Source organism: Schistocerca nitens, chromosome 1 (assembly GCF_023898315.1).
Source record: "Schistocerca nitens isolate TAMUIC-IGC-003100 chromosome 1, iqSchNite1.1, whole genome shotgun sequence".
Taxonomy (NCBI): domain Eukaryota; kingdom Metazoa; phylum Arthropoda; class Insecta; order Orthoptera; family Acrididae; genus Schistocerca; species Schistocerca nitens.
The window spans coordinates 978,660,197-978,687,140 of record NC_064614.1 but is presented as its reverse complement, the minus strand read 5'-3'; the positions used below and the strand labels follow the sequence as shown (position 1 = coordinate 978,687,140).

Here is a 26,944-nt window from a genome sequence, read left to right as displayed (position 1 = left end):
ATTGTACGCCACCTATCTCCGTGCGCAGACACTAGCTTCAACGTTCCTTAATCGCCGTGCCGTGAAAATTGTAGTTGATAGTGACACTCGTGTCGGGTATGAGATAAGTAGGTGCAGTGGTTGAGCTACCGATCTTGTGTTTGGGAGGAGGAGGTTTCAAATCCTTGGCAATGTAACCTGCTTTCCACAAATCATTTCAGACCAGTTCTAGAATGGTTCCTTAAGGCAATTCCCCTGTTAATTTCTTATTCTTGTTCAGTTTAGTGTCGATGGTACACTAAGTTATAACCTTTCTTTCCTCCAAATGTATGTACTGTGCAGAGAGAATACGGTCATTCTCGTCTGGCACTGTAATGACGTCTGCTCTTTGGACCATATATTCAGTTTTAGGTTCGGAGCTAGTTGATCACAGTAACTGAGCTTGGTTCTGGAAGTATGACCCGTATCCAAGAACTTGGCTTCTTGGTCTGTTGAAACTGTACAGGGAGCTCGGTTGTAAGGTTCCTGGCCAACACTAATTAGTTTCACCGCGATGTCCTGTTGTTTCCGATCAGTGCAAGACGATCATTCATACCGACAGGAGAGGAATCAACATCACGCTCACCCCGAATACAGAGTGTAGGATCACTACCTGTCCAATCTGTTAACCATCTTTTATTTGCTCGTTCATTGGTGTAGCCCATTAAGACTGGCCCTCTTTCGCTTAGATATAAGTAACGTTCGGTTTGTGATTCGTAGCTGCTTGAATTTATCCCGCTATGCTACCTTGCTTTTCCACTAATCATCCTAAGAAGGGGTTGAAGAGGTTGAGGAAGGTAGGTGTGGCGTGCAGAGGCTGCGAGACTGAGGCGCGGAGACACGGCCCGTGTGTTGCAGGCGGCTCCGTCGCGCGGCGAGGTGGACTCGGCGTCGCTGCCGCTGGAGCACCGCGCCGTCTACGGGCCTCCGCCCCCGCTCCCAGGGCTGCCCGGGCCGGGCTACGGCGCGCCGCCCCCACTGCCGGGCCTGCCCGGGCCCGACGACCCCTGGCCGCTCGCCACGCCCGACATGCCGCAGATCAAGCACCTCCAGGTGCAGTGCGAGAAGACGCACATGCGCGTCAACATCGAGTTCGACAGGCCCTTCTACGGCATGATCTTCTCTAAAGGTAAGCACTGCCCACTGATCTTTCTGATATGTCACATGTTTTACTGTTTCACAGACCTCAGAATTAACGAAATGACTCTAAAGAGATATTGCCGCATAAAGTAGTAAAACTACCGCATGCTACCGTAGACTATCATAAATAAGTGTAGACTATGCTAGTTTCGCCCGCCCGGTTGGCCTTGCGGTCTAACGCACTGCTTTCCGGGCGGGAAGGAGCGCCGGTCCCCGGCACGAATCCGCCCGGCGAATTTGTGTCGAGGTCGGGTGAGCCGGCCAGCCTGTGGATGGTTTTTAGGCGGTTTTCCATCAGCCTCGGCGAATACTGGTTGGTTCCCTTTATTCCACCTCAGCTACACTATGTCGGCGATTGCTACGCAGACAAGTTCTCCACGTACGCATACACCACCATTACTCTACCACGCAAATATAGGGGTTACACTCGTCTGGTGTGAGAAGTTCCCTGGGGGGTCCACCGGGGGCCGAACCGCACAATAACCCTGGGTTCGGTGTGGGGCGGCGGAGGGGTGAAGTGGAATGCGATAGTCGTCGTGGGATTGCGGACCACTGTGACTGCGGCGGGGATGGAGCCTGTCCATCGTTTCTAGGTCCCCGGTTAACATAACATAACATAACGTAACATGCTAGTTTCCCTATTAGCTTTCCTCGGTTAAGATCGTAATCGCATTACCTGTATGTTAGGTGTGTTGTATATCTACCAGTCGTTACCTCACTTTGATCTCTTTGTTTGCATATATGATCAGCGTCATAGCAGATTCCTCTAGATCCTTGAAGTGTTTAACTGTCTAGAAACTGAGTGTGGATATGGTTGCGTAACCTACGGAACATTTTTGTTTTACATAATTACCTTCCTGTCTGTTACTTAAAAATAACCAATATTTACAGCAAAATTACAATTGTCATTATGAATTTAAGTGTTATTCTAAGACTGTTCATTTGCAACGCGAAACAGAGGGATGTTGTAGTAAAACTAAAACAAGGACAGGGTTATCATGTAGTGTTCGAGAAAGAATAACTCAAAAAAGACAAAATTTAAAAAAATGACAAACATGGCTTCAATACTTCCTTGAGCTTATATCAGACTTGTTTCTATTATTGCTTAACAACTTTCGCACGTATCAGTTATAACAGGAAACGCTTGCTTTTCATCAAGATGAATAACGTTCTATTGCGTACAAAAATGGTTCAAATGGCTCTAAGCGCTATGGGACTTAACATCTTACGTCATCAGTCCCCTAGACTTAGAACTACTTAAACCTAACTAACCTCAGGACATCACAGACATCCATGTCCGAGGCAGGATTCGAACCTGCGACCGTAGCAGCCGTGTGGTTCCGGACTGAAGCGCTTAGAACCGCTCGGCCACAACAGCCGGCTTCCATGGATCATTTGTACGAACTATTGTAATGATGTGGTGCGCGTCATTTTAAATTCATTTCATGTGGTCATATTTAAATATGGCTACTTACTGATCATTTAAACTTTTTAAAGTGCAGATATAAGGTATTAATCCCAATCTACCGCCTTTTTACACATTACAAAAATAGAAACAGTTCTCCTACGGAATAGGAGTTGTCTCGGAAAAACTTTTTCAACTTCAGTGTTGAGAATGCAGTAAATAAATGAGTTTTTTTTTTTTTTTTTACTTTATGTACAAGAGAGCTTGCACTACTAGCTTTAAGATATTTTTGCACTTTCTTGGTTCAAGTCTTGTATTGCACATGTTCGAAAGATCCTGTTTTTGAATAGGGCCTTGATGTCGTCAGAATGGCGTTAGGGCTTTGCAATAAAGACAGAACGACGAAATAACTTTTATATTAGGAGGAAGACTATTATAAATTTGTATCGCACTGTTTACAATGAAATTTTTACAAGCCGTCGTCCTTGCTAAATGGATATGAAATATTCCTCCTTGCCTTACAAAATGTCAATGGATATTGAAAATTTTATTTATGAATAGTACATACAAAACTACATGACTAGCATATGGACAAGGGAGGAAATGGGTGTTTTAATAGAGCAAAGGTAGAAATTTTACTCCCGTCCATTTTCGTAAACAAATTGTGTAGTTTGTGAGGCAAATGCAGTTGAAAACTGGCCTGTTAAGCGCTGCGATCGCAAGTCATGAGGAGTTTGTTCCATGTGATGCACCAGCTCGTTTCTATGCGTGCGGTAACCACGATGTAAACCACAGTTAACTCAGTGTAAATAAGGTCGTATGCCTCGATTTGGCGTGCGAGACAGGGCTCAAACTGCCACCGCACCTACACAAATGAATGCATTGTAATAGCATAGCTATTTCCAGAAAATATCTACTATGCGCCTACTGGATTGGGAAACGTACACCACTATGCGTTCATAGCTAGCTTCTATCAATATCTGCCAACGATCTACATCAAAAATGAAATAAGGATGACAATTAAAAAGAGCGAGAAGGATGTTCAAGTTACCACGAAGCATTTCTCTGGAAGGGTCTACTTCCTGCCAGGATTTTAAAAACATCCTTTCCTAGAGATGCTGGAAAACACATGTCGCTACGGAATGCGATCCTATTAGGCTCCGACCACCATGTATTCAGAAGGATTACCGAAAGACTGTCCCATCATCTCCAAGTGGACAAAAGCCTCCTTTCCCTGGATACTAGAAACTGGCTCTGGTATACACAACAGTCAAGGTCATAGCTCACTCACGTGGCTGGGAAATGACTTGTTATAGACTATCAGATTTTCTATGAGGTAATTTTATTGTTACTGAAGAAATGAAGAGTCTAAAAAGTGTGTGGATGATGTCATAAAACAAATAAAACGAAAATAAATGCAAAATACTGTTTTTACCTTTCAAAGTAATTACCTCTGATAACATTATCATTCGAAGTTTGGTGAGAGCTGTAACGGACTGTGATCATACGGATGCCAACCCTGCTGTTAATGGAAATGGGCAGCACCGAGACTCATCCCCTGTGAGGGCAATGATGCTTACACTTTTTATCCATGTGGACAGTTTAATTTGCTCTAGCTATTGTTGAAATTAACCGATTTCATTTTAATAGGCTAAACATTTCTCTCTATGTGCAAGTAACGCCAATCTTTTCTTATTTTTAGACGTTGTCGTTTAGATATCGCTAATTTCATGTACATTTCTAGACACTAGACACACGTTCTACTGTTCCCGCTTTAAAAGAATTTTCACGAAAGTGCTGCCCCTGGTAGAACTAACTTAGTTCTCGAATTCTGCGCAGTGACGTTCGGAACCATATGCTCAGCTGATAAACGAGAATTCCCCTCTATGGTCACCTCCGTAGAGAGAAAGACAAGTGAACAACCTGAGAGAAAAACTACATCGTTTCCTTGTTGCAGATCGCACAGAACAACATTTTCACATTATATCTTAATGAAATGAATTTGCTACGCTGGAAGCGTAAAAATTAAACTGAAATACTATATTATCCCCAACATAGGACGAAATTAACAATTAGTTTCGTTTAGACCTACGTTTAAATTTAACTTCTTCAGATTTACATTATTTACATTGCTTTGACAGAGTGAGTGAACCGGTAAGCTGAACCATCAAAGATTATCTGTGAAAATTTATACCCACGTATCACAAAATGACAGATGCTACGTTTTTACATTTCATACATTTACATTTTACGGTTTAAAGTTTTTCAGTTAACGATCAGTTGTAAGTTACAAGGTTTGAAAACAATACTTCGCACATATATGAATAAATTACATGAATACCGGCACAGATGCGCTTTTAGGTGTAGCTTCAGGTTTGAAAGCTGGTGAATCCACTTCACCAAATCTAGAGCCACAGCGACCGCGTAAGTCGACAGCAAAATTGAAATGCTCGTAAATTCACGAAAATTAATAGAACTTATTTCTTTCTGGTATTAAGGCACTTAATGAGCTCAAATGGAAGAAGGTTGGTTGTGACTGCTAGTTGCATGCAACAACGGCTGATCAAATTTATATAGAAAAAAAGGCAATCTCACAGTGCCAGTGACAAGAATGTAACGTAAGCGCTAAGCTCACGGGAATATGCAAATTACAACATATAATTAAATTCTAGGCACTACAACTAGTTCTAAAGCTCAACGTAGCTAAAAGAAAAGTTTCACTCAATCTAGAATTTGTTAGGATAGAGATAAAAAGTTTTCTCAGTTTGCGTGTCGAATCCAGGCGGGCTAGTTCTTTGGATTTTGGTCTTCGATTTCTGGCTTCTATATTCCTGGTCCTCGTTCAGATCCGCGTTGTACATGTACAAAATAGATTAGTTATATGCCCAACAACAAAATATGTCCACTGTAAATAACTAAAATTACTGTAATAGCTAATTGATGGCTGAAGGTCTGTTGGAGATAATGTATCCATGCGTCCTTTCTAGAGATCGCCACTTATAATGTTCCTCAGCAAGAAACAATGACAAAAAATTATTATTATACTTTATGTGGCGGGCTGACTTACATCGTTTGCCGGTTACTATGTCACCCCTTAAATGCGGAGAAACACTAGAACGTGACTCTTTACTTGCTTTGCTACATTCAGTTTGCTCTGAAAACGCAGAATTCTAGATGATTAGTTCTGATAAATAATTAACAGATGAAGAGTTCAATTTACCTTTTCACTTGAGTACTGTAGGACTAGACATGTTCTCATACATTAATGATACTGAAATAATTATGCCGATAGTAATATCGGTTAATGGCAAGATGTAAGAGTTTTACATAAACGCCTCTAATTCTGTTGGCTGATGAACGAGAACTGTACTCTATGGTATTGTCTCCATCTCTGCAGAGAGGAAGACAATTGAACGACCAGTTAGCAAAAAATTACTTCTATCCTTGCTATAGATTGCAGAGGACAACATCTACAAATTGTATCGTAATAAAATGAACTTGGTGCGCTGGAGGTTTAAAGAATGAAACTAAGATACTGTATCAAACGTTACCTTTATTCCGAATTCGAACTTGTATTATTATTTGGGCCAGATTTGCGACGCGTGCATATCTTGTATCGCTTCGGTTCGGTTACGGACGACAAGATTGTCAAATGAACCATACGGTTGTGCTTAATTTTGCACTGCTCTTTACTCAGTGATTTTTTCGTATTGCGATAAAGACACATTTATTAGTGAAAGGCATAATTTTTAACTTGTTTCTCAGTTGTTATGGATGGTGACTCTTTGGCTATGATTACAGGAAACGAGAGAGGTCGCCGAGACAGAGCTTTCACGGCGCATTCCTGAATCTTATTTGAGTTTAACGTTCTTAAAACTTTGTCGACCTACTAAATGTCGGATTTGTCGGTGATGTTTCGAAAGTTGCTTGCATAGGCCTTTAACGCAGCCGTGTTCCGCTTACATCTCATTTAGCGCGGCCCTCTTGTACAGTGTCCGGAGAGTTGTTTCGGACAGGCATTTGGCCTCCCGGCTTTCCCGAGCACCTCTGGTGAAAGTGGCCGACTCGGTAAAGGCGAGAAGCCGGGGTAACGGTACTATACGAAAAAACAGTTTGACTCCCAACAAGTGTTTACCTCAGACAAGCTATTTGGAATTTATGTCACCAAGAGCCTAACGCATTTTACTTCTGAGGCTTTCTAAATAACATTTAAGTTTATGACTAAGGAAACTATGTCCGATTATAGGCTATGTGCTGGTCGAGAACTGGCGCCAAACCATATGTGGAGAGTGAGCTACCACTGAGCGACTCTGCCAGAATCGTGATGACAGCTTTTATAAATTCACTGATGCAATAAGCAAAAAAATAAAAAAAATAAAAAAATCCAAAACGGCTGTAATTCTAATGTAAAAGTGCATTTCATGGAAGTACTTAAAAAGAACAAAATGGAAATTGCCATCTTAAGCAAAATATATCGAAATTTAGAGCAACAACAAAGCTATTTGAACTGATAGGTTGATATCAATACATCGGTGCTTTACTAGGTAGGCTCTCTTGGAGATGGTATACCCATGCCTTTCTTCTTTCTCTAAACCGACTTATCTGTCCGGTTGTAAAAGGTGACGTACAGGTTCATGCTCGGTGCAACTTGTCATTTGCACAAACACAGATCACTGCCCGACACGAAAGAAGCGATAAATGACAGATAAAATACAACCAACAATCGAAGATTGAACCCTGAACATTTCGATTTGTAGGTAACATAAATACACTTAGCTATCAAGCAACAATATATACTGAAATTTTATTCTGGACACGCTTTTACAATAATAGATGTGATTATCAATCCGTGAGTTACGAACATTCCGATAATGTCACATTCGTTTCATACTGTAATTCTGCTTAGGACGTGAGTGAAACAAGTAAAAATAATAATCAACTACTGAAGAGGTTCATATCAGTTTGAAGGTGCTGACAGTTCATTTTCAAATAAACGACTAAGCCCTGGTTCTCCGACAGTCGATCGCGTATGAAGCTACCTTCAGTAGCACACGCAGTTGGTAGTGATGGATGCTGCTTTTGGTTAGCTTGACCTGCAACTCATAGTTAGAAAGGGGAACTGGAAGTTGTAGTCCACACTTAGACCTCATTTGGTTAATCCACATACGGTACACAAATTTCGTAGAAGAATGGCTCTGAGCACTATGGGACTCAACTGCTGTGGTCATTAGTCCCCTAGAACTTAGAACTACTTAAACCTAACTAACCTAAGGACATCACACACATCCATGCCCGAGGCAGGATTCGAACCTGCGACCGTAGCAATCGCACGGTTCCGGACTGCGCGCCTAGAACCGCGAGACCACCGCGGCCGGCTCGTAGAAGACTTCTACTGTCTTTGGAAAATAAAATCTATAAATCTTCATATGTTTATGAGGTCGATTCGTTTTTCACTACATGAACTGTCTGTCTTATTGATATCGGCAGGTATTTAAGAGCAAATTACGTTAAGCTGAAAGAAAGGTGACTGATTTAGTACTTATACTTTATAAGAAGCCGAGTTTCCTATCGCTTCTACCACAGTGGCGAACAGAAAACGTATTAACTGGATTCTATTGTTTAGTATTTACTGTAGAATTATTTCGTTGACATGAGACAAAAATCTAGTTGCATGCAAAGAGAATAGTGGTTTCTAAAACAATAATTATTAACGTCACATTGACGACTGGGTCGTTAGAGACAGGGAGGAAACTCTGATGAAACAGGAGCAAGAGAAGAAAGTGAAATCAGCTGAAGTAGTGCAGAGGAACTATTTTGCCATTCGTCGTAAAAAGTTTACGTAAATCACGGAAAGTATAAATCATGTTAATTGACTGGAAAAACGAACCCCGTTTCTGACCGAATGTTAATCCACTCCACCACATAGCTCGGAAAGAGCGGTCATGTAGTCAACCAGTATTTATAAAATGCTAGCTGAGAGCAAATGTTTTTAGTGTAACTTACAGTGAAGCGTAAGGAACCGCTTTTTAGAAACCAAGCAGTATTTCATAATCCAGACTAGTGCAGGTAAAATAAAAAGACAAGCGGTAAATATGAAATCAAATGTCCTTGCACGCAAGCACACACACACACACACACACACACACACACACACACGCACACACACACACAGCCGGCCGGTGTGGCCGAGCGGCTCTAACGCTTCAGTCCGGAACCACGAGCCTGCTACAGTCGCAGGTTCGAATCCTGCCTCGGGCATGGATGTGTGTAATGTCCTTAGGTTAGTTAGGTTTAAGTAGTTCTAAGTCTAGGGGACTGATGACCTCAGCTGTTAAGTCCCATAGTGCTTGGAGCCATTTGAACACACACACACACACACACACACACATTAAGCGGCACCGCAAACAACCAATTCCATGTTCACATGTTCCATATCACAATATAATCGAAGCACTCGATCCCTTTACACTGTGGACAGACGACACAGAGTACAGCAGTCACTCTTCTTGTAAGCCTCGTGTTGCCAAGGCCTGTGTGCCTAGTGAAGAGAGGAATTTTTCGATTTGTTGCCTACTTACGAACGGCAGATACGTTAGATACACAGTCAAGAACAGTCGTCAACTGCTTTATACGAAGCAGCTGTGTTCAGAACGAACTGACTCATTAAAGACCGACAAAATAAACTGAAAACCCCATGTTCTTTGGGCGTTGTTTGTTGTGGTCTTCAGTCCCGAGACTGGTTTGATGCAGCTCTCCATGCTACTCTATCCTGTGCAAGCTTCTTCATCTCCCAGTACCTACTGCAACCTACATCCTTCTGAATCTGCTTAGTGTATTCATCTCTTGGTCTCCCCCTACGATTTTTACCCTCCACGATGCCCTCCAATACTAAATTGGTGATCCCTTGATGCCTCAGAACATGTCCTACCAAACGATCCCTTCTTCTGGTCAAGTTGTGCCACAAACTCCTCTTCTCCCCAATCCTCTTCAGTACCTCCTCATTAGTTATGTGATCTACCCATCTAATCTTCAGCATTCTTCTGTAGCACCACATTTCGAAAGCTTCTATTCTCTTCTTGTCCAAACTATTTACCGTCCATGTTTCACTTCCATACATGGCTACACTCCATACAAATACTTTCAGAAATGACTTCCTGACACTTAAATCTATACTCGATGTTAACATATTTCTCTTCTTCAGAAACGCTTTCCTTGCCATTGCCAGTCTACATTTTATATCCTCTCTACTTCGACCGTCATCGGTTATTTTGCTCCCCAAATAGCAAAACTCCTTTACTACTTTAAGTGTCTCATTTCCTAATCTAATACCCTCAATATCACCCGACTTAATTCGACTACATTCCATTATCCTCGTTTTGCTTTTGTTGATGTCCATCTTATATCCTCCCTTCAAGACACCATCCATTCCGTTCAACTGCTCTTCCAAGTCCTTTGCTGTCTCTGACAGAATTACAATGTCATCGGCGAACATCAAAGTTTTTATTTCTTCTCCATGGATTTTAATACCTACTCCGAATTTTTCTTTTGTTTCCTTTACTGCTTGCTCAATATACAGATTGAATAACATCGGGGAGAGGCTACAACCCTGTCTTACTCCCTTCCCAACCGCTGCTTCCCTTTCATGTCCCTCGACTCTTATAACTGCCATCTGGTTTCTGTACAAATTGTAAATAGCCTTTCGCTCCCTGTATTTTTCCCCTGCCACCTTTAGAATTTGAAAGAGAGTATTCCAGTCAACATTGTCAAAAGCTTTCTCTAAGTCTACAAATGCTAGAGACGTAGGTTTGCCTTTCCTTAATCTTTCTTCTAAGGTAAGTCGTAAGGTCAGTATTGCCTCACGTGTTCCAGTATTTCTACGGAATCCAAACTGATCTTCCCCGAGGCCGGCTTCTACTAGTTTTTCCATTCGTCTGTAAAGAATTCGTGTTAGTATTTTGCAGCTGTGGCTTATTAAACTGATTGTCCGGTAATTTTCACATCTGTCAACACCTGCTTTCTTTGGGATTGGAATTATTATATTCTTCTTGAAGTCTTTGGGCGTATACCACGCAAAAGCCGTTATGTGATGGAGTTTGTGTTGTGACGCAGGTTTCTACAGCGACCCTCATTGCGTTCACCTGAAGCCGGGCACCGGCCACCTGAGCGCCACGTTCGAGATCTTCCTCAACAGCTGCGGCATGTCCTCCTCGGCGAACCACGGCGGCGGCGGCTACGGTGGGCCGACGCCCAGCGGCAGCTACGTCGAGAACACGATCATCATCCAGTACGACCCTTACGTACAGGAGGTGTGGGACCAGGCGCGCAAGCTGCGCTGCACGTGGTACGACTTCTACGAGAAGGCCGTCACCTTCAGGCCCTTCCAGGTCAGTTCGGCAGTCTTCTCAAGCTGTGCATCGGCATATCTTGCGGCAAATCGCACATTCGCTGTAGAATGTGGGGTGACTCTTGGAACATTCGTAGTCTTCTTAAGCTTTCCGTCTCGATTGGAATCACTATTGTTAGAGCACCTTTTTCGGGAAGGAAGCGAATAAATAGAGAAAGATATAAAAGAAGGAAACAAGTGGCTACCGTAACTAACACTGAAACGTGGGATCTAAAACAAAATATACTTCCACTGTCTGGATGATAATGTATATTCTACAAAGCCAATACCCTCTTGTATTAACGTGAAGGGTAGTATACAACCAACTTTTTGGTTTGTGAGACACTCTCATACCACTACGTTCATTATTATCATCTGCTGGGTAAAGGTCTCACCTAGACTTTTCCATGCATTACGGTCTACAGCTTACATGTCCCTTCGTGCTGCTACTCCATATGATCTGGTGTTACTCACCTAAACTCCACCGCTGTTGCGGTCTTCAGTCCGATGACTGGTTTGATAAGGCTACTCTGTCCCCTGCAAGCCTCTTCATAACTGCTGCAACCAACATCCACTTAAACCTGTTTACTGTATTCATCTCTTGGTCTCTCTCCACAATTTCTTACACTCCACACTCACCTCCATTATCGAACTGACGATTTCTTAATGACTCATTATGTGTCCTCACTATGATTCCTTATTTCAGTTAAGTTGTACCCTAAGTTTCCGTTTTCCCCAATTCTGTGCTCTACCTCTTCCTTAATTATTCTATCTACCCATCCAACCTTAGCATTATTCTGCAGCAGCACATTTCAAAAGCTTCCATTGTCTTCTTGTCTGGTCTGCTTGTCGTCCACATTCCACTTCTGCACAAGGCCACATTACAGACAGATGCTTTCAGAAAAGACTTGAAAACATTTAAATTTGTATTAGATGATAATAAATTCGTCTTTTTTAGAAATACGTTTTTTGCTGTGGCCAATCTGCATTTTATATCCTCCCTAATTCTGCCATAAGCAGTTATTTTGCTGCCCAATTAGCGAAAATCGTCTACTGCTTTTAATGTCTAATTTCATAGCCTAATTAGTACCTCAGCATCCCCTGATTTAATGCAAGTACATTCCATTTTATTTTTGTTGATGTTCATCTTATAACCTCTTTGTAAGACATTGTCCATTCCGTTCAACTGCTCTTTTCTAAGAAATTGTCCATTTCGTTCAACAGCTCTTGTGCTGTAAAGAAACAACAAACTACTCTTCAGCGTCTTTTGCTGTCTATGACCGAATTTCTATGTCATCCTCAATCTCAAAGTTTCTATTTCTTCTCATTGAAACTTAATTCCCTTTCTCTCCTTGGTTTCCATTACTGCTTAGTCAATCTACGAATTGAATGACATTAGACGTAGGCTACAACCCTGTCCATTCTCAACATCAGATTCCCTTTCATGTTCTTTGACTCTCAAACTGCAATATGGTTTTTGTAAAAGTTGTAAATAATTTTTCTCCAGGTATTTTATCCCAACTACTTTCAGAATTTCAAAAAGTCCATGAGGTCATCGTTTTGGTCTATTTTTTATCTCTCGAGATAAGGATGAATCTGTTGCAGCTCTATATAACCCTAAAAGAACGTTTGGGTTTCCAAAAATTTCTTTTCATTTCATAGACTGGTGACCAATACAGGTACGTGAAGCTCCTTGAGACAGCACTATGATTCTGTAGTTGGTAAAATAAAATCCGCTGTTTCGAGGGGCATCTCTACAGGCTACATCCGCTTTTGACCTAATTTACCAAATGTTATTCTTTTACGTGACTGAGAGATTCGGTGTCTCAACTTCCGGTATAGCCTATGTGAGGAACTAGCGGACGCGGTAGTGCTTTGCAGTTGCTAAATATGTATGGGAATTGGATACACGTCCTAATCTCTTTCTCTCCCCATCTCTCTATCCATCTTCTCCTTCTCCCCAATCTCATTGTATATCACCTCCTCCACCCTCTATCTGTCCATTACCTCATCCCCCTCTCTTACTGCATCTCCTCCTACACTTCTCCCTGTCCATCTCCTACTTCCTCCTCTCTATATCAATTTCTCGCCCCCCCCCCCCTCTTCTGTTCATCTAGTCATCCATTTCCCTCCCTCTCTCTGACCTTGTTTAATGGTATCGCTAAAGAACTCTTGATTGAGTCGCTTGAAATGAATGGATAAATTGCTTGGCTATCATTGATATATGGGGCATGAGAAAGACTTCTGTAGCTGCTGTATCTTTAAGGATAGTGGCTTCAGTAACAGTATTTCGCATGGTTTTAATCTGCGGACGCTTGGGATTACAAAGGTTCGGACGATTCTGTTTCTGTAGGACTACTGTAACCATAGGCCGCTAAGCCATAAATAAAACTTTCCCGTGTTCTGTTAAAACGGGTTAGAGAAAGAAAAAAAACAGTCCAGTGTTGAGTATACAATTTTTGTTTAAAATTATACATAAGGAACGAGAAGATGTGTGGGAGAAACAATCTGTCAAGTGGTTTAAATGCCCTTCTATCGTGGTTAAAACTGATCGCACATTTTCATAGCACAGCACAACATTTACTTTTTCGCATTATGTTCTAACAGAAAACCTGCACAATGTTCGTTAAAAAATATATGTACGTAGCCTATGTCCATAGGAGTGTTTGGTAGAATATCATGTAAAAATTTGAAGTAAATCGGTCAAACATTTTTAGGGATTTTTGGTAACAGTGTTAAACAACACCTCGTCTTTATATAGTAGTACAGATTTTTATTGTTTTGTGGTATTTGTAGGTTGATATGCTGCACGCCGTGACAGCCAACTTCCTGGGCGACAATCTGCAGTGCTGGATGCAGATCCAGGTAGGAAAGGGCCCATGGGCATCAGAGGTGTCTGGTATCGTCAAAATCGGCCAGACGATGACGATGGTGCTGGCCATCAAGGACGACGAGAATAAGTTCGACATGCTGGTGCGCAACTGCGTGGCTCACGACGGCAAACGCGCCCCCATCCAGCTGGTGGATCAGTACGGCTGCGTCGTCAGGCCCAAGATCATGTCGCGCTTCCAGAAAATCAAGAACTTCGGCCCGTCCGCCTCTGTCGTCTCCTTTGCCTACTTCCAGGCATTCAAGTTCCCTGACTCCATGAACGTGCACTTCCAGTGCGTCATACAGGTGGGTAATACGGCAGTATCTGCTGCCATTTCAGTCACTTTCGACAGCTGTAAAAGCTATAATATGCAGCGATACAGATTTACTATGACATGTAGCGAAATGTTTAACAACTGGACTTTTATAGGCGATCCACCGTTTAACAAATACAGTTGCGACACTCTTGCTCATTTTTATTTTACACTGCGATAGAAGCCCGCCAAACAGGGAATAAGCTACACTACTGAATGCAAATAGTACCGTTTATTTCGATTTGTAACATGGTTTGCAAAAAAGGGATCATTGTGCAATTATAGCATAATTAATTGTACAAATAACAAATAGAAGATATGGCATTTTCATACTATGGACATCCAAAAGATCACAAGGGAGATGAATGAGCACATTACAGTGTTGTTTAGTTTCCATTTTCTTGTTAGGTACAGACGATTGCTGAAGAATAACGTTGCTTTGTAAGAATAAGAAATAAACAGCAAACAGCAGAAGATACGATATACTGAAGAAAGACGTCGTATATTTACACAATAACACGGCGTTTTGTTCATTGTGCTTGGAAACAATACAGCTTATGAATGCGTAAAATACCTACATTATTTAGTGTCCGGATAAGCCATCGTAGCTGTAGGTGAAGAGAAAACTACAACACAGATTTCGTAATGAAACGAACTCAAGGTGAACCTGTCCGACAATTTCTGTTACATTATAGCCACAATCGGCAGAATTTTTCAATAGAGCAGTCTTTTGAAGAACAGGTAATTATATTAAACAAATGTTCGTAAAATGTATAGTCGAGTGGACGGTAACAATGAACAAATCTTTAGACTCCTTGTAGAATTATTTCGTGCGTGTCAAGGAAAGTGCCTGTCCTAAGAATAGTCAGCCACAGAAATATAGTCTTCTTAAGGATGGAATGCTGTGTTTGTATTGTCTTGTTTTCAGTGAAATAAATTGCAATTATATGTAAATTCGAGAGTATTTCCTTTAAAGACAAAACAGCTTATGTCATTTCATTCATGAGTTTGGGCTCTGTTTACATTTATTTTGTGATTCTTCAGGTCCTCTGGTGTCTTATTAACGCTTGGGACGCCAAAATAACGAAACTGTTTCGCAAATTAGGCAAAAAAATTAAAAACAAACATTAATCAGTACTGGTTTCAGTACTGCTTGTTGTATACTGCAACCTCTGTTCACAGAACGTTTTAACATCGATGACGTGGCGCAGATTAGTGGCGAATTCTAGCACGTAGAATAGATCGACCATGACCAGTTGTGTGATCAGCGCGTTCGTTTGTTTTAACAAGCTTCGATGTTTTTTGAGGTATCTCAAGAGCAGTATGCCTTAACTCAATTGTCACGACGGCTGGGATTATTTCCTGAATAAGTGGCACGTTTTGCAATGTGAATCACTGTCGTGACATACTCGACTGCCGCGCGCGGGGTAGCCATGCGGTCTAAGGGCGCCTTGCCATGGTTCGCGCAGCTGCTCCCCCCCCCCCCCCCCCCCGTCGGAAGTTCGGAAGTTCGAGTTCTCCATTGGGCATGTGTGTGTTTGTTGTCCTTACCGTAACTTAGTTTACGTTATATTAAATAGTGAGTAACCCTAGCGACCGATGACTTCAGCAGTTTGGTCCCATAGGAACTTATCACAAATTTCCATATTCTGTTGTGTAGGACGGGCGTTCTTGCGAAGGTATCAAGCATGTAATGAACCTCAGGGCAGAAGGGCAGACTTTTTGAAAATCTGTTGCAAGTTTAATCGAATATACCCTTAATAACATGTTACTTTTGTAGAGTTGTTATTACTGATTCCCTGAACATTACAAACGTTTCATGTGCACATGTGCATAAACTATGCAAGCAAAATATTTTCTTCCGATAACAACAAAAACAAGCCCTTTCTGGGTAACACTTTTACTCAAAGTTTTTTCGGTGTTTTTAGAACGGCATTGCCGAGGTATGGGAACACTTTTAGAGACAAAATTGTGCCGACATCTGTAGAAAAAAATCTGTTCGTACACTGAGCGTAGATTACTCGGGGAGCTTAAATGGCGATCCCTGGGAGAAGAAGAAGACGTAGTTCTCGCCTAACCCTATTGGTAAATAAATTCATTGAACCTTTATTCGGAGAGCGCCAGTGCCAACATCGTACATCTGCGCCGGGATCATGAGAATAATATAAGGGGGATTATGGCATGTAGAGAAGTGTTCAGCCAGTTTTCCCGTCGCTCAATATACCTTGTACCAAGGCCGGGATTCGAAAGCGTTCTCCTGCCCACTAGGCAGATGCGCTACGCCATCCTGGAACAGTGGCTTTTCACAACTGCACGGACTATCCTAGCATACTTCCTCCTCAGACCAAACTGGGACTTGAAAATGTCTCTGAAACCATACAGTTTCATTTGATCAAAGCAGCTATGCCTGGGTTTCCAGCAAGATCCCCCATTTCGTTCGATGCTGAGGTGCTATTCCAGTGTAGTCGGAGAGCTCTGCAATGATGTTCCAGTTTAGAAGAAATACCAAGTGGGCTGAGGAGTGAATGGGAATTTGGACTGAGGAGGGATTCGTGCTAGGATAGTCTGTGCAGTTGTGCAAATCCACTGTGCCAGGGTGGCGTAGTGGTTAGTGCATCTGCCTAGTGAGCAGGAAACCCGGGATCGAATTCTGACCTTGGTACAAATTTTGGTTCTTCGCTGCAGTCTGCATATATAGAACATTACTGTAGTAATTTTATATATGTTGTATTTGTATATTCTCTTCGTTGGTGTACGATGTACTCACACAAAGCTTCAACCGAAGACGGTTGACTGAGTGACTGGACTGCAAATTCTTCGTTTTCCGATGTTTATTGTAGACTCCAGCAACTGGACAAGTTATATCACCGCGGACAGCGAAATGTGTGATAGTACAGGAGAGTCAAATTAAATTTTGTGTTACGTGTTTAATGATGTCGTGTTTACGTGAATGGTAAACTCTGATACGTTTCTCAACACGTCTTGAGGAGAGGAACTACATTACCGAAAAAAATAGGGTGCTGTTTAAAAATAAGTACTGCTCCTCAGATCTTCATTACAAAGTTACGGGAAGGGTAATTATGCTGTTTCATGTTCCCTTGTAGGTAAACAACAAATGCTGACACATTTTCCATTTTGCTTTTGGACAAAAGGCTCTTGCTAATCGGAATGGTCGGGATAAACGGGACGTCCTGTACATACTATCTGACCAAAACTATTCGGGCACCCTTATGCAATGCGGAATTCACCACTAGATGTCACCTGAGCCGAACCCGCCACTATAAAAGGAGGTGAGAAGTGTTGTCAGTAGAGAAGTAGCATCAACACAAACAGGATAGCTTAGTGGCTTCGAATGCAGATTAGTCACTGGTTGCTACCTGAGTAACAAAGAAATGGGAGACATTACAATGCTTAAAGCTGCCCACATCGACAGTTGGTGATGTGACTATGAGTTGGAAACCCGAATGAATAACGACAGTTAAATCAAGACTAGACAGACCTCATGACGGAGAGGGTCAATCCAGGGTGGTTGTAATAAATCGCATTAAATCAGCGGAATCACTTGTGAATTCCAAAGTACCACCAGCAGTCCAGCTAGCACAAAGACACTGCGCAGGGAGTTCAAAAGAATGGGGCACACTGGTGGAGCAGTTCCTCATCCGCTGCTAAGCAACGGCTGAGGTAGTGCGTAGAGCAACGTTACTTAACAGAGAATGACTCGAAACGAGTGGAGTGGCGAATTAAGCTATACCCTGTGGCAATCCGGTGGAAGCGTTTGGGTTTGGCGAATTCCTGGAGAGCTTGACCTGGCAGCACGTGTACTGTTAGCAAGGAAGTAGAGAGGTGGTGATGTTATGGTATGGATGTGTTTTCATGGTTAAGGTGTGTTCGTAAATACACTAAATTCGGAAGGATATGAGATCATTTTACAGCACTGTGTACTATAAGCAATAGAAAACCCGTCTGAACCAGGATGACAAGGCACCACGTCATAAAACAGCATCTGTAAGCCAGTGGCGGCCGCGCGGGGTGCCCGTAAAGTTTGAGACGCTATACCACGGGTAGCGCGGCCCCTCCAGCTGGAGATTCGAGTCCTCCCTCGGGTCGGGCTCCCATCGTGTAAGTGGCTAAATTGGACTGTGTACAGGCTAGGAATTTGTATGGGCGCTGATGACCGCGCAGTTGAGCGCCCCACAAACCAAACATCATCATCATCATCATCATCACCTCCCTCGGGCATGGGTGTGTGTGTGTTGTTCTTAGCATAAGTTAGTTTAAGTCAGTTTAAGTAGTGTGTAAGTCTAGGGAGCGATGACCTCAGCAGTTTGGTCCCTTAGGAATTCACACACATTTGAACATTAAGCCAGTGGCTTCTGGGCAGTACCATCCCTGAAATGGACTGACCTGCACCGAGTCCCGACCAGAATCAGATGGAACACCTTTTGGATGGGTTAGATTCCGCCCCAGACCCCAGCGCCCAACATCACTGTTTTCGGCTGGTGAGAAGAATGGGCTGCCATTCTTCCACAGGCATTCAGGTACCCCACTTAAAACGACCCCAGAAGCATTCAAACCGTCTTAAAGTAGAAGGATGGACCCACTAAAAATTAATGTCCACTAATATGTGTTCCATGCGGATTTTCGCGGATGATGCTGTAGTATACAGACAAGTTGCAGCATTAGAAAACTGCAGCGAAATGCAGGAAGATCTGCAGCGGATAGGCACTTGGTGCAGGGAGTGGCAATTGACACTTAACATAGACAAATGTAATGTTTTGCGAATACATAGAAAGAAAGATCCTTTATTGTATGATTATATGATAGCGGAACAAACACTGGTAGCAGGTGTAAAATATCTGGGAGTATGCGTGCGGAACGATTTGATGTGGAATGATCATATAAAATTAATTGTTGGTAAGGCGGGTGCCAGGTTGAGATTCATTGGGAGAGTTCTTAGAAAATGTAGTCCATCAACAAATGAGGTGGCTTACGTTCGACCTATACTTGAGTATTGCTCATCAGTGTGGGATCCGTACCAGGTCGAGTTGACAGAGGAGATAGAGAAGATCCATAGAAGAGCGGCGGGTTTCGTCACAGGGTTATTTGGTAAGCGTGATAGAGCTACGGCGAAGTTTAGCAAACTCAAATGACAGACTCTGCAAGAGAGGTGCTCTGCATCGCGGTGTAGCTTGCTCGCCAGGTTTCGAGAGGGTACGTTTCTGGATGAGGTATCGAATATATTGCTTCCCCCTACTTACACCTCCCGAGGCGATCACTAATGTAAAATTAGAGAGATTCGATCGCGCACGGAGGCTTTCCGGCAGTCGTTCTTCCCGCGAACCGTACGCGACTGGAACAGGAAAGGGAGATAACGACAGTGGCACGTAAAGTGCCCTCCGCCACACACCGTTGGGTGGCTTGCGGAGTATAAACGTAAATGTAGATGTAGATACTTTTGACCAGACTACAGAATTTTAGTGTATCGTGTGACCATGTGGAATATCAGTACCAAGAGTGACATGAACATTTTAAAGCATGAGACGATCACACGTGCATGATACTGGTATGGTAGCCCCTGTTGCTCCTTTTTTTCCCCCAAGAGTTGTATGTTTACTCGGTTTCACACAACTTTCAGGAAGTCTGCATCTACACGTTGTTGTTCCGCAGGTGTGCCGCTACAACTGCCCCGAGCCCAAGTGCGGCGGAGGCCTGTCTGGAGAGTACGGCCCGCCGTCGCTGGGCGCCGAGTACGGCGCGCCGCTGCCGCTGCCGGGCGCCGAGTACGGTCCTCCGCCGCCGCTGCCGCCGTCGCTGGGCGAGTACGGGCTGCCCGCCGCCGCCTTCCCCGACCCGCGCCACCCCTCCGGCCCGGCCGGCGCCTTCTCGGAGCCCAAGCCCGACGTGGTGCCCGCGCCGCAGCCGCAGGCGTCGGCCCAGCAGGGTGCGCCCGCCTCCTCCACGTCCAACCCGGCCACCACGGGCAACCAGCAGCCCAATTCGGGCGGCAACCAGCAGCCGCCGTCGTCGCCCGCGCCCAACGACAACGAGGTGCATCTGCCGCCGCCACCGCCTCCCGGCTACCAGAACGCCTACACCACCGTCAAGAGGAAGGGCACCGGGGGCAGCGTCGTCGACGAGCTGGAGGGCAACCTGGCCACCCTCGGAGGCCGGCCGCGCTCCGTCGAGCTGGAACTGCTGCACGGCGCGCGTCGCCGCAGGGCCGCCACCCAGGAGCTCGACGTCAACACCAGCCGCGTCATACAGGTGCGCTCGCCCCCAATTTGCCTCCGACCAGTGTCACCCATATTGAAAAGGATTGTGACTTGAACACAGCAACCACTCACAAGTACGATGAAAACAATAACGGAAATACATTTCCTTAACACTTCCGCTACCACTGGGATGTATGTCTTAAACGATAGGTTATTACAGAACCAGTGAGAATTTGCTGCAAGTTATTGCTATGAATCGATAACCCATTGGTAAAGGGAAGCTTACTAATGGTTTACACTGGACTCGCATTCGGGAGGACACGGTTCAATCCCGCGTCCGGCCATCCTCATTTAGGTTTTCCGTGATTTTCCTAAGTCGCTCCAGGCAAATGCCGGGATGGTTCCTTTGAAAGCGCACGGGTTGATTCCTTCCCCATCCTTCCCTAATCCGATGAGACCGATGACCTCGCTGTTTGGTCTCTTCCCCCAAACAACCCAACCCAACCCTTACTAATGGCTTGCAGAAGTCTTACAATTACAGCTTACACCTGCAGGTTGTCGCTGTCTTCAAGTTTCACTGTAAACACCTGCTCCGCTCCGAATTGTCGCAGGGAAATAGTTAGCGTCTGTAATAGGCAACCCAATGAACAGGTTTGCAAAGCGGGCTGCTGTCACGCCCACCCGAACAATTCGTGTCAGTGAACGGCTCGCAATTATTGACTTTTGCGCCGTCACAAACGGAGCCTACATTGAGCACCTGTAATTCGATTTGAAACCTTGGAAAGGTGTGTGTCTGTTTTCTGTATGTCTTGTAATTATTGCACGGTCAACTTTTGAAACCCTGCGCGGCACTTATGAATATTCATGTCATGTAAGTGCATCCCCTCCCCGTATCGCGAAACAAAACAGCGGGGAATATTTTTTCCTATTGTTACTTCTGTCTACGGCATTAATTATAATAATAACACATCAACGTCTTCCAGTCCGAAAAAAATTGGCAGTGAAATGGCTATTGAGTCTGTTATCATTCTGGATATTCTAATCCTTTAATATACATTGAGCTGACAAACGTTCATGGAATACCTCCTAATATCCTCCTTTTGCCCTGCATAGTGCAGCATCCCGACGTGGCGTGGGCTCAACAAGTCGTTTGAAGTCCCCTAAACAAATATTGAGCCATGCTCCCTCTATAGCCATCCATAATGGCGAAAATGTTTTCGGTGCAGGATTTTCTGCATGAACTGACCTTTAGATTATGTACTATGAATGCTCGATGGGTGGGCAAACCATTCACTCGAATTGTCCAGAATGTTCTTCAAATCAATCACGCCAACGACTTGGCGCATTGTCATCCATAAAAATACCATGGTTGTTTGGGAACGTGAAGTTCATGAATGGCTGTATCGAAGCAGCCGAACATTTCCAGCCAATGATCGGTTCATTTGGACCAGAGGGCCTAGTCCACTCCATGTAAACAAGGAGCACACCATTATGGAGCCACTACCAGTTTATACAGTGACTTGTGGACAACTTGGGTCCGTGGCTTCGTGGAGCCTGCGCCACTCTCGAAACATACCATCAGATCTTACCAACTGAGACTGAGACAGGCCAAGGTTTTCCGTTCGTCTATAGTCCAACCGATACAGTCTCGATCCCAGGAAAGGCGCTGCAGGCGATGTCGTACTGTTAGCAGAGGCACTCGCGTCTGTCGTCTGCTGCCATAGCCCATTAACGCCAAATTTCGCCTCAACGTCTTAACGGGTGCGCTCGTCGAACGTCCCAAATTGATATCAAGCGGTTATTTCACTCGTTTTTGCTGTCTGTTAGCACTGACAACTCTATGCAAACGCCTCTGCTCTCGGCCGTTAAGTGAAGGCCATCGGCCACTGTGTTATTCGGATGAGAAGTAATGCCTGAAATTTGTTATTCTCGGCGCACTCTTGACACTGTGGATCTCCGAATACTGGGTTCCCTAACAATTTCCGAAATGGAATATCCCATGCGGCTAGCTCCAACTGCCATTTCGCCTTCGATGTCTCAATTCCCACAGCGCGGCCGCAATTACGTCGGTAACAATTTCGCATGAATCACCTGAGTAGAAATGACAGCTCCGCTAATGGAGTGCGCTTTTATGCCTTGTGTACGCGATAATACCGTCATATGTATAAGTGCATATCTCTATCCCATGATTTTTGTCCTCTCATTGTATTTATGTATTTATAGCGTTGTTTCGGCTGTTGCCATAATCAGATCAAAACTTAGAACTTGTAAAACAATTTCATTTTATATCAATAAAACCAGCTGCTTAGTGAGCGGCCCATTCCTCTACTATGGCTGACGTCCCACTTAGGCACAGATGTTATTGATTGACGCTGAACATTGTTTTAACACATTCTAAGTTTTTATCTGATGATGGCAGTGGCCGAAACGTCGTTATAACTACAGAAATATATTTAATAGTCTAGATGGTTCTATTCACAAAATATATTTACATTTACTTGTAACCATTAACAGTTTGTGATTTTTTAAAACTCCATCATCAGATGCTTCTTACAAGCTTTCATTCTGAGGCCTCGCTTTGTAGTTGTTAACTGTTTGGTGCTACAGAAATATTAATTTTATTTATTTAGAGCTCATTAAGTATATAAAAGGCATTTGTAGTTTGCGGAACCGGTGAGGGAAAATGATCAAATAACACGTAATTTCACAAAAATTAACGTGATGGATGGTCCTAAGCAATACTTCCATCCAACATTTCTGTTGTATCTTCCTAAATTTCGTAGTGTTACGTGTGCACCATTCAAATACTGTGCAATTATCGGTTTAATGAAAACCATTATAAGTTTTGAGACAGCACCCACTGTGATCCACATTTACAAAACGTGTCCCAGCTTCGCATGACTAACCAAAAAAAAGTCCAAAGATCTCAAAGGCTTTATGTTACAGACACTTTGAAAAGTACATAGGAATAATAAAAAGCTGAAACTGAATTAAAAGAACAAATAAAAGGTTACGTTATACAGAATAATTTTATAATTACTATTTTAACATTGTGAGGGATAAAATAAGATCAAAAAAATTGTATCAGTGAGGATGGAGCCTGAGCCGACAAACTGTCTGTTAGTGAATTTGACCACTGCACAATGGCGCCAATACATGAAGTATTGCTCAAGAATCCACCATACTCTACTTGTAAATCCTTAGAGAGCGTTTTACTTTTTCTGTGGCTCACTTAGCGAAATATTCAAAGACCTTGAAAAGGGCATCTACTTGTTCCTGCTCACACGGATTAAGCCAAATCAGTGAGCCCGAACCCACGCCTTCAACCTATCAGATTTAAATTTGGAGTAGATCGACCTAACTCTTTACTCTCACATTTTCCTCCAAAGCTTTTTGAAAAGGGTCATTTCAGCAGATCATCTACAGAATTCGCCATATTGCTTGCACAATACCTTACACAAGGCCTTAGAGCCAGCATGAATGACGTCACATCAGAGCACGTGTAGCCGAAAACAGAGAGCTGCGTAGCTTTCTCTGCGTTGACTGCAGTTCGGGTGACCACAATTCAGGACTCTACACTGGTTTCTAATTATCGTGGACAGAAAGCTACAAAACATGTTTTCGTCCATTTTATTTGCGTTCCGGAATGCGTTCGAACAGAAACAGAGTAAACTTAGTTCAATTTCCAGCTCGCAACCAAAGAGAAATGGCATAACTTTAGTACAGTATTCACAGTGTGCCGTAGCACGTTAGGACATGATAACTAGCCGCCAGTAGTCTGAGCATACTGTTAATTCAAAGTAGTAATTGACTAACTTTTTGTCTGATTAGTATCTGACGAAATTCCAGCTGACGTGAACATGCAAAACATAACTGACAAAAATAAAACAGTGTCAGATAAGATGGAAAGGACACGTAAGCCATATGCCAGATGCAAGGATCACTAAAAAGTAAAACGATATAAAGCCAGTGCCAAAAGATCTTAAGCAACACTAATCGATAGATGGTCTGGTCAGTTTAGAAAGAGACGGAACAGACCAAAAGGCCCACCACCTCGTGATAATGCTCATGGTGATGATGATAAAGCACTCTGTCTTCAGGCCATGAGTGGCCTACCGGGACCATCCGACCGCCGTGTCATCCTCCGTGGAGGACGCGGATAGGAGCGGTGTGGGGTCAGCACACCGCTCTCCCGGTCGTTATGATGGTATTCTTGACCGAAACCGCTACTATTCGGTCGAGTAGCTCCTCAGTTGGCATCACGAGGCTGAGTGCACCCCGAAAAATGGCAACAGCGCATGGCGGCCTGGATGGTCACCCATCCAAGTGCCCACCACGCCCGACAGCGCATAACTTCGGTGATCTCACGGGAACCGGTGCAACCACTGCGGCAAGGTCGCTGATGGTGACGATGGTGATGCGTATATTTCACTTTAAGATGTGATTTGGGCAATAATTTTGTTCTCTGTCTCAGGTTGTGGCTCCGGGAGACGTGAACTTCGCTCTGGGCGGCTCGGGATCGACAGCCAACGAGACGGTGGTGATCCAGGCGGCGCCGCGCGCGGCTGACGGCGAGCACATCTGCATGTCGGTGCCCAGCTTCGTGGGCGGCCTGGTGATGCTGCTGCTGCTGCTCGTGGTCGCCTCGCTGGTCGCCGCCTTCCTGTTCGTGCGCGTGCGCGCCATCGACCGCAAGGGCGCCGGCGCCGGCGCCGGCTCGTCCGGCCTGGGCTTCGTGCCCTCCGTGTCCGCCTTCCTGCACCGGCCCTCCGCACCTGCGGGACCCTTCGAGCACGCCGCGGAATTCGTCAAGGTCGCCGCGGGCCCCTGTCCCAACTGAGCCCTTCTAGCCTGCTCCTAGGCGTAACCGCAGCCTCGCTGCCGCCACGTCTCCGCCACCCGCTGGCCCACCTCACCGGTTCTGATGCAGTGAGCAAGTGGGGCAGCGCCGTTGTGGGCGTAAATCGACCGCGCTGTCCATCACCGGAAACCGGCAACGTCGTAACTGGAAGACGAGCCATCTGCAGACCACTTTACACCTCACACAATGGACCATCGCCAGTCTCGTCTGCCTTGTACGAAAAGCCTCATTGAGAATTGTTTGGCAATGAGCACTTTACAGCAATTGAAGAACACGTGACCTCAAGAAGAGAGTGCACTACTGAAGGTTCTGCTGGATAAAAATAAAACACTTCCGCCGTAAGTCAGGTACTACAACGACGACCACAAGTGCGACGGACTGTGTTCAGCTGTTTCGCGATGGTTTTCTGTGCTGAGTACTCACTTCTTTCTTTGGTAACAAGTTTTTGGGCTCCCGTCCGTACGGTACACAGTGTTAGGGTCAGGGCAAGCAAAATTCTTGGGATATTTAGCGGTGTGTCCACAAATACAGCGTTTTTCTTTCTTTAAATAACTCAGGGTACATAGCAGTTTGTAGCTCCAGTTTAGTTCACTGTAAAAGCAAAACATTGGCAGCTTAGAAAGAAGTGAGTAACTCAACGTAGATTTCAGTTACGACGTTGAGGTGTCAGCAAGATCCCTTACGAACTCATAGGGAAGTGAGATGTGTGGGAAACGTGGAAGTGTGCTGCTCGGATAGCACGGGAGGTATCTCGCCAGCATTTCGGAAACGTGACTTCCTTGAAAGGATTACAGTCGTGAGACGCGAAATCCTTTCGGCCTAGGTCTGAAAAGACTGAACTGACCTGTTGCAACTGCCCTACCTTTTGTAAGAGTCTTAGCATTTTACCTGCAGTTAGGCCATTTTAATGGACTTTAAAATGACTTAACGGCAGATCAGTCATTTAATATAAGACTATCCTAAAATTAAGCACAACCTCATTTTTCAAAATGATTCGTAATTGTGTGTCATTGACACCTTTTCTACTTTAAGTTAGAAAAGCGAGATATTCAGTAAGTCAATATTGCAGACTCTTAATAATAGTTATATACAGCGCTTCTGTTACGTGCTGCCAGAATTCATTCTTTCTTTTGTTTTAATCACCGAGAAAAAAGAACTTCTGTCATTTTTCCAAAAAAAGAAAAAAATACGAAAGTGCATCGATCTTTGGATGCACTTGAATTCTTTGCGCTTCCTCTTTAAGATTTTTTCCATCTCGTTTGATGTTATTCATGCCACTATGACACGTCATTTTTTACACGCATTATATGTAAATCATTACAATGCTCCTATTTATATGAACATAATTTATCATTTATAATTTAAGTTATTTATATTTTAATTGTAACTAATGACACAACTATTATATATAAGTCAGAACAGTTCAGTAAAACACTCCAGTGTCCAGCTGTTGTTCTCCTATTGACCAAAGTGATACAAGGTTAGCACTCTCTCGTTAAAAATTTTCTAGCTTTCCTAAAGTAATTATTCCCGTAATAATTACTGAAAAGAATCTAATTATGTATGATTCCGGACATACTTCTTATTGTGAGATTTATTACTAGAAAAAACTTTGCCTTTCAAATGTGAAATCTCTCAGGAAGGGACCAATGTAATAGTCAGTGTCCACTATTTTAATCAAAATACATTTTTGTACAGTTTAATCCAAGTGTGTAATTAATATTAACATTTTTTAACTTT

General features: G+C 43.6%; 1 protein-coding gene across 1 annotated transcript; it reads left to right on the top strand.

Annotated features, from left to right (window-relative positions):
* The first annotated feature begins 758 nt into the window (after positions 1-758).
* LOC126216472 (cuticlin-4-like) lies at positions 759-26,286 on the top strand. The gene is made up of 6 exons (XM_049942107.1): positions 759-815; positions 877-1,147; positions 10,673-10,947; positions 13,743-14,123; positions 19,799-20,395; positions 24,818-26,286. The coding sequence occupies exons 1-6, from the start codon at positions 759-761 to the stop codon at positions 25,181-25,183; spliced, it is 1,947 nt and encodes a 648-aa protein (XP_049798064.1). The 3' UTR covers positions 25,184-26,286.
* The last annotated feature ends 658 nt before the right edge of the window (positions 26,287-26,944 follow it).

Bases quoted from the DNA above. Each gene is read 5' to 3' on its own strand.
- LOC126216472 (XM_049942107.1), top strand. From the start codon at position 759: ATGCTACCTTGCTTTTCCACTAATCATCCTAAGAAGGGGTTGAAGAGG. The intron at 816-876 runs GTAGGTGTGGCG...CGTGTGTTGCAG, and splicing joins GGTTGAAGAGGTTGAGGAAG to GCGGCTCCGTCGCGCGGCGA. The intron at 1,148-10,672 runs GTAAGCACTGCC...GTTGTGACGCAG, and splicing joins CGGCATGATCTTCTCTAAAG to GTTTCTACAGCGACCCTCAT.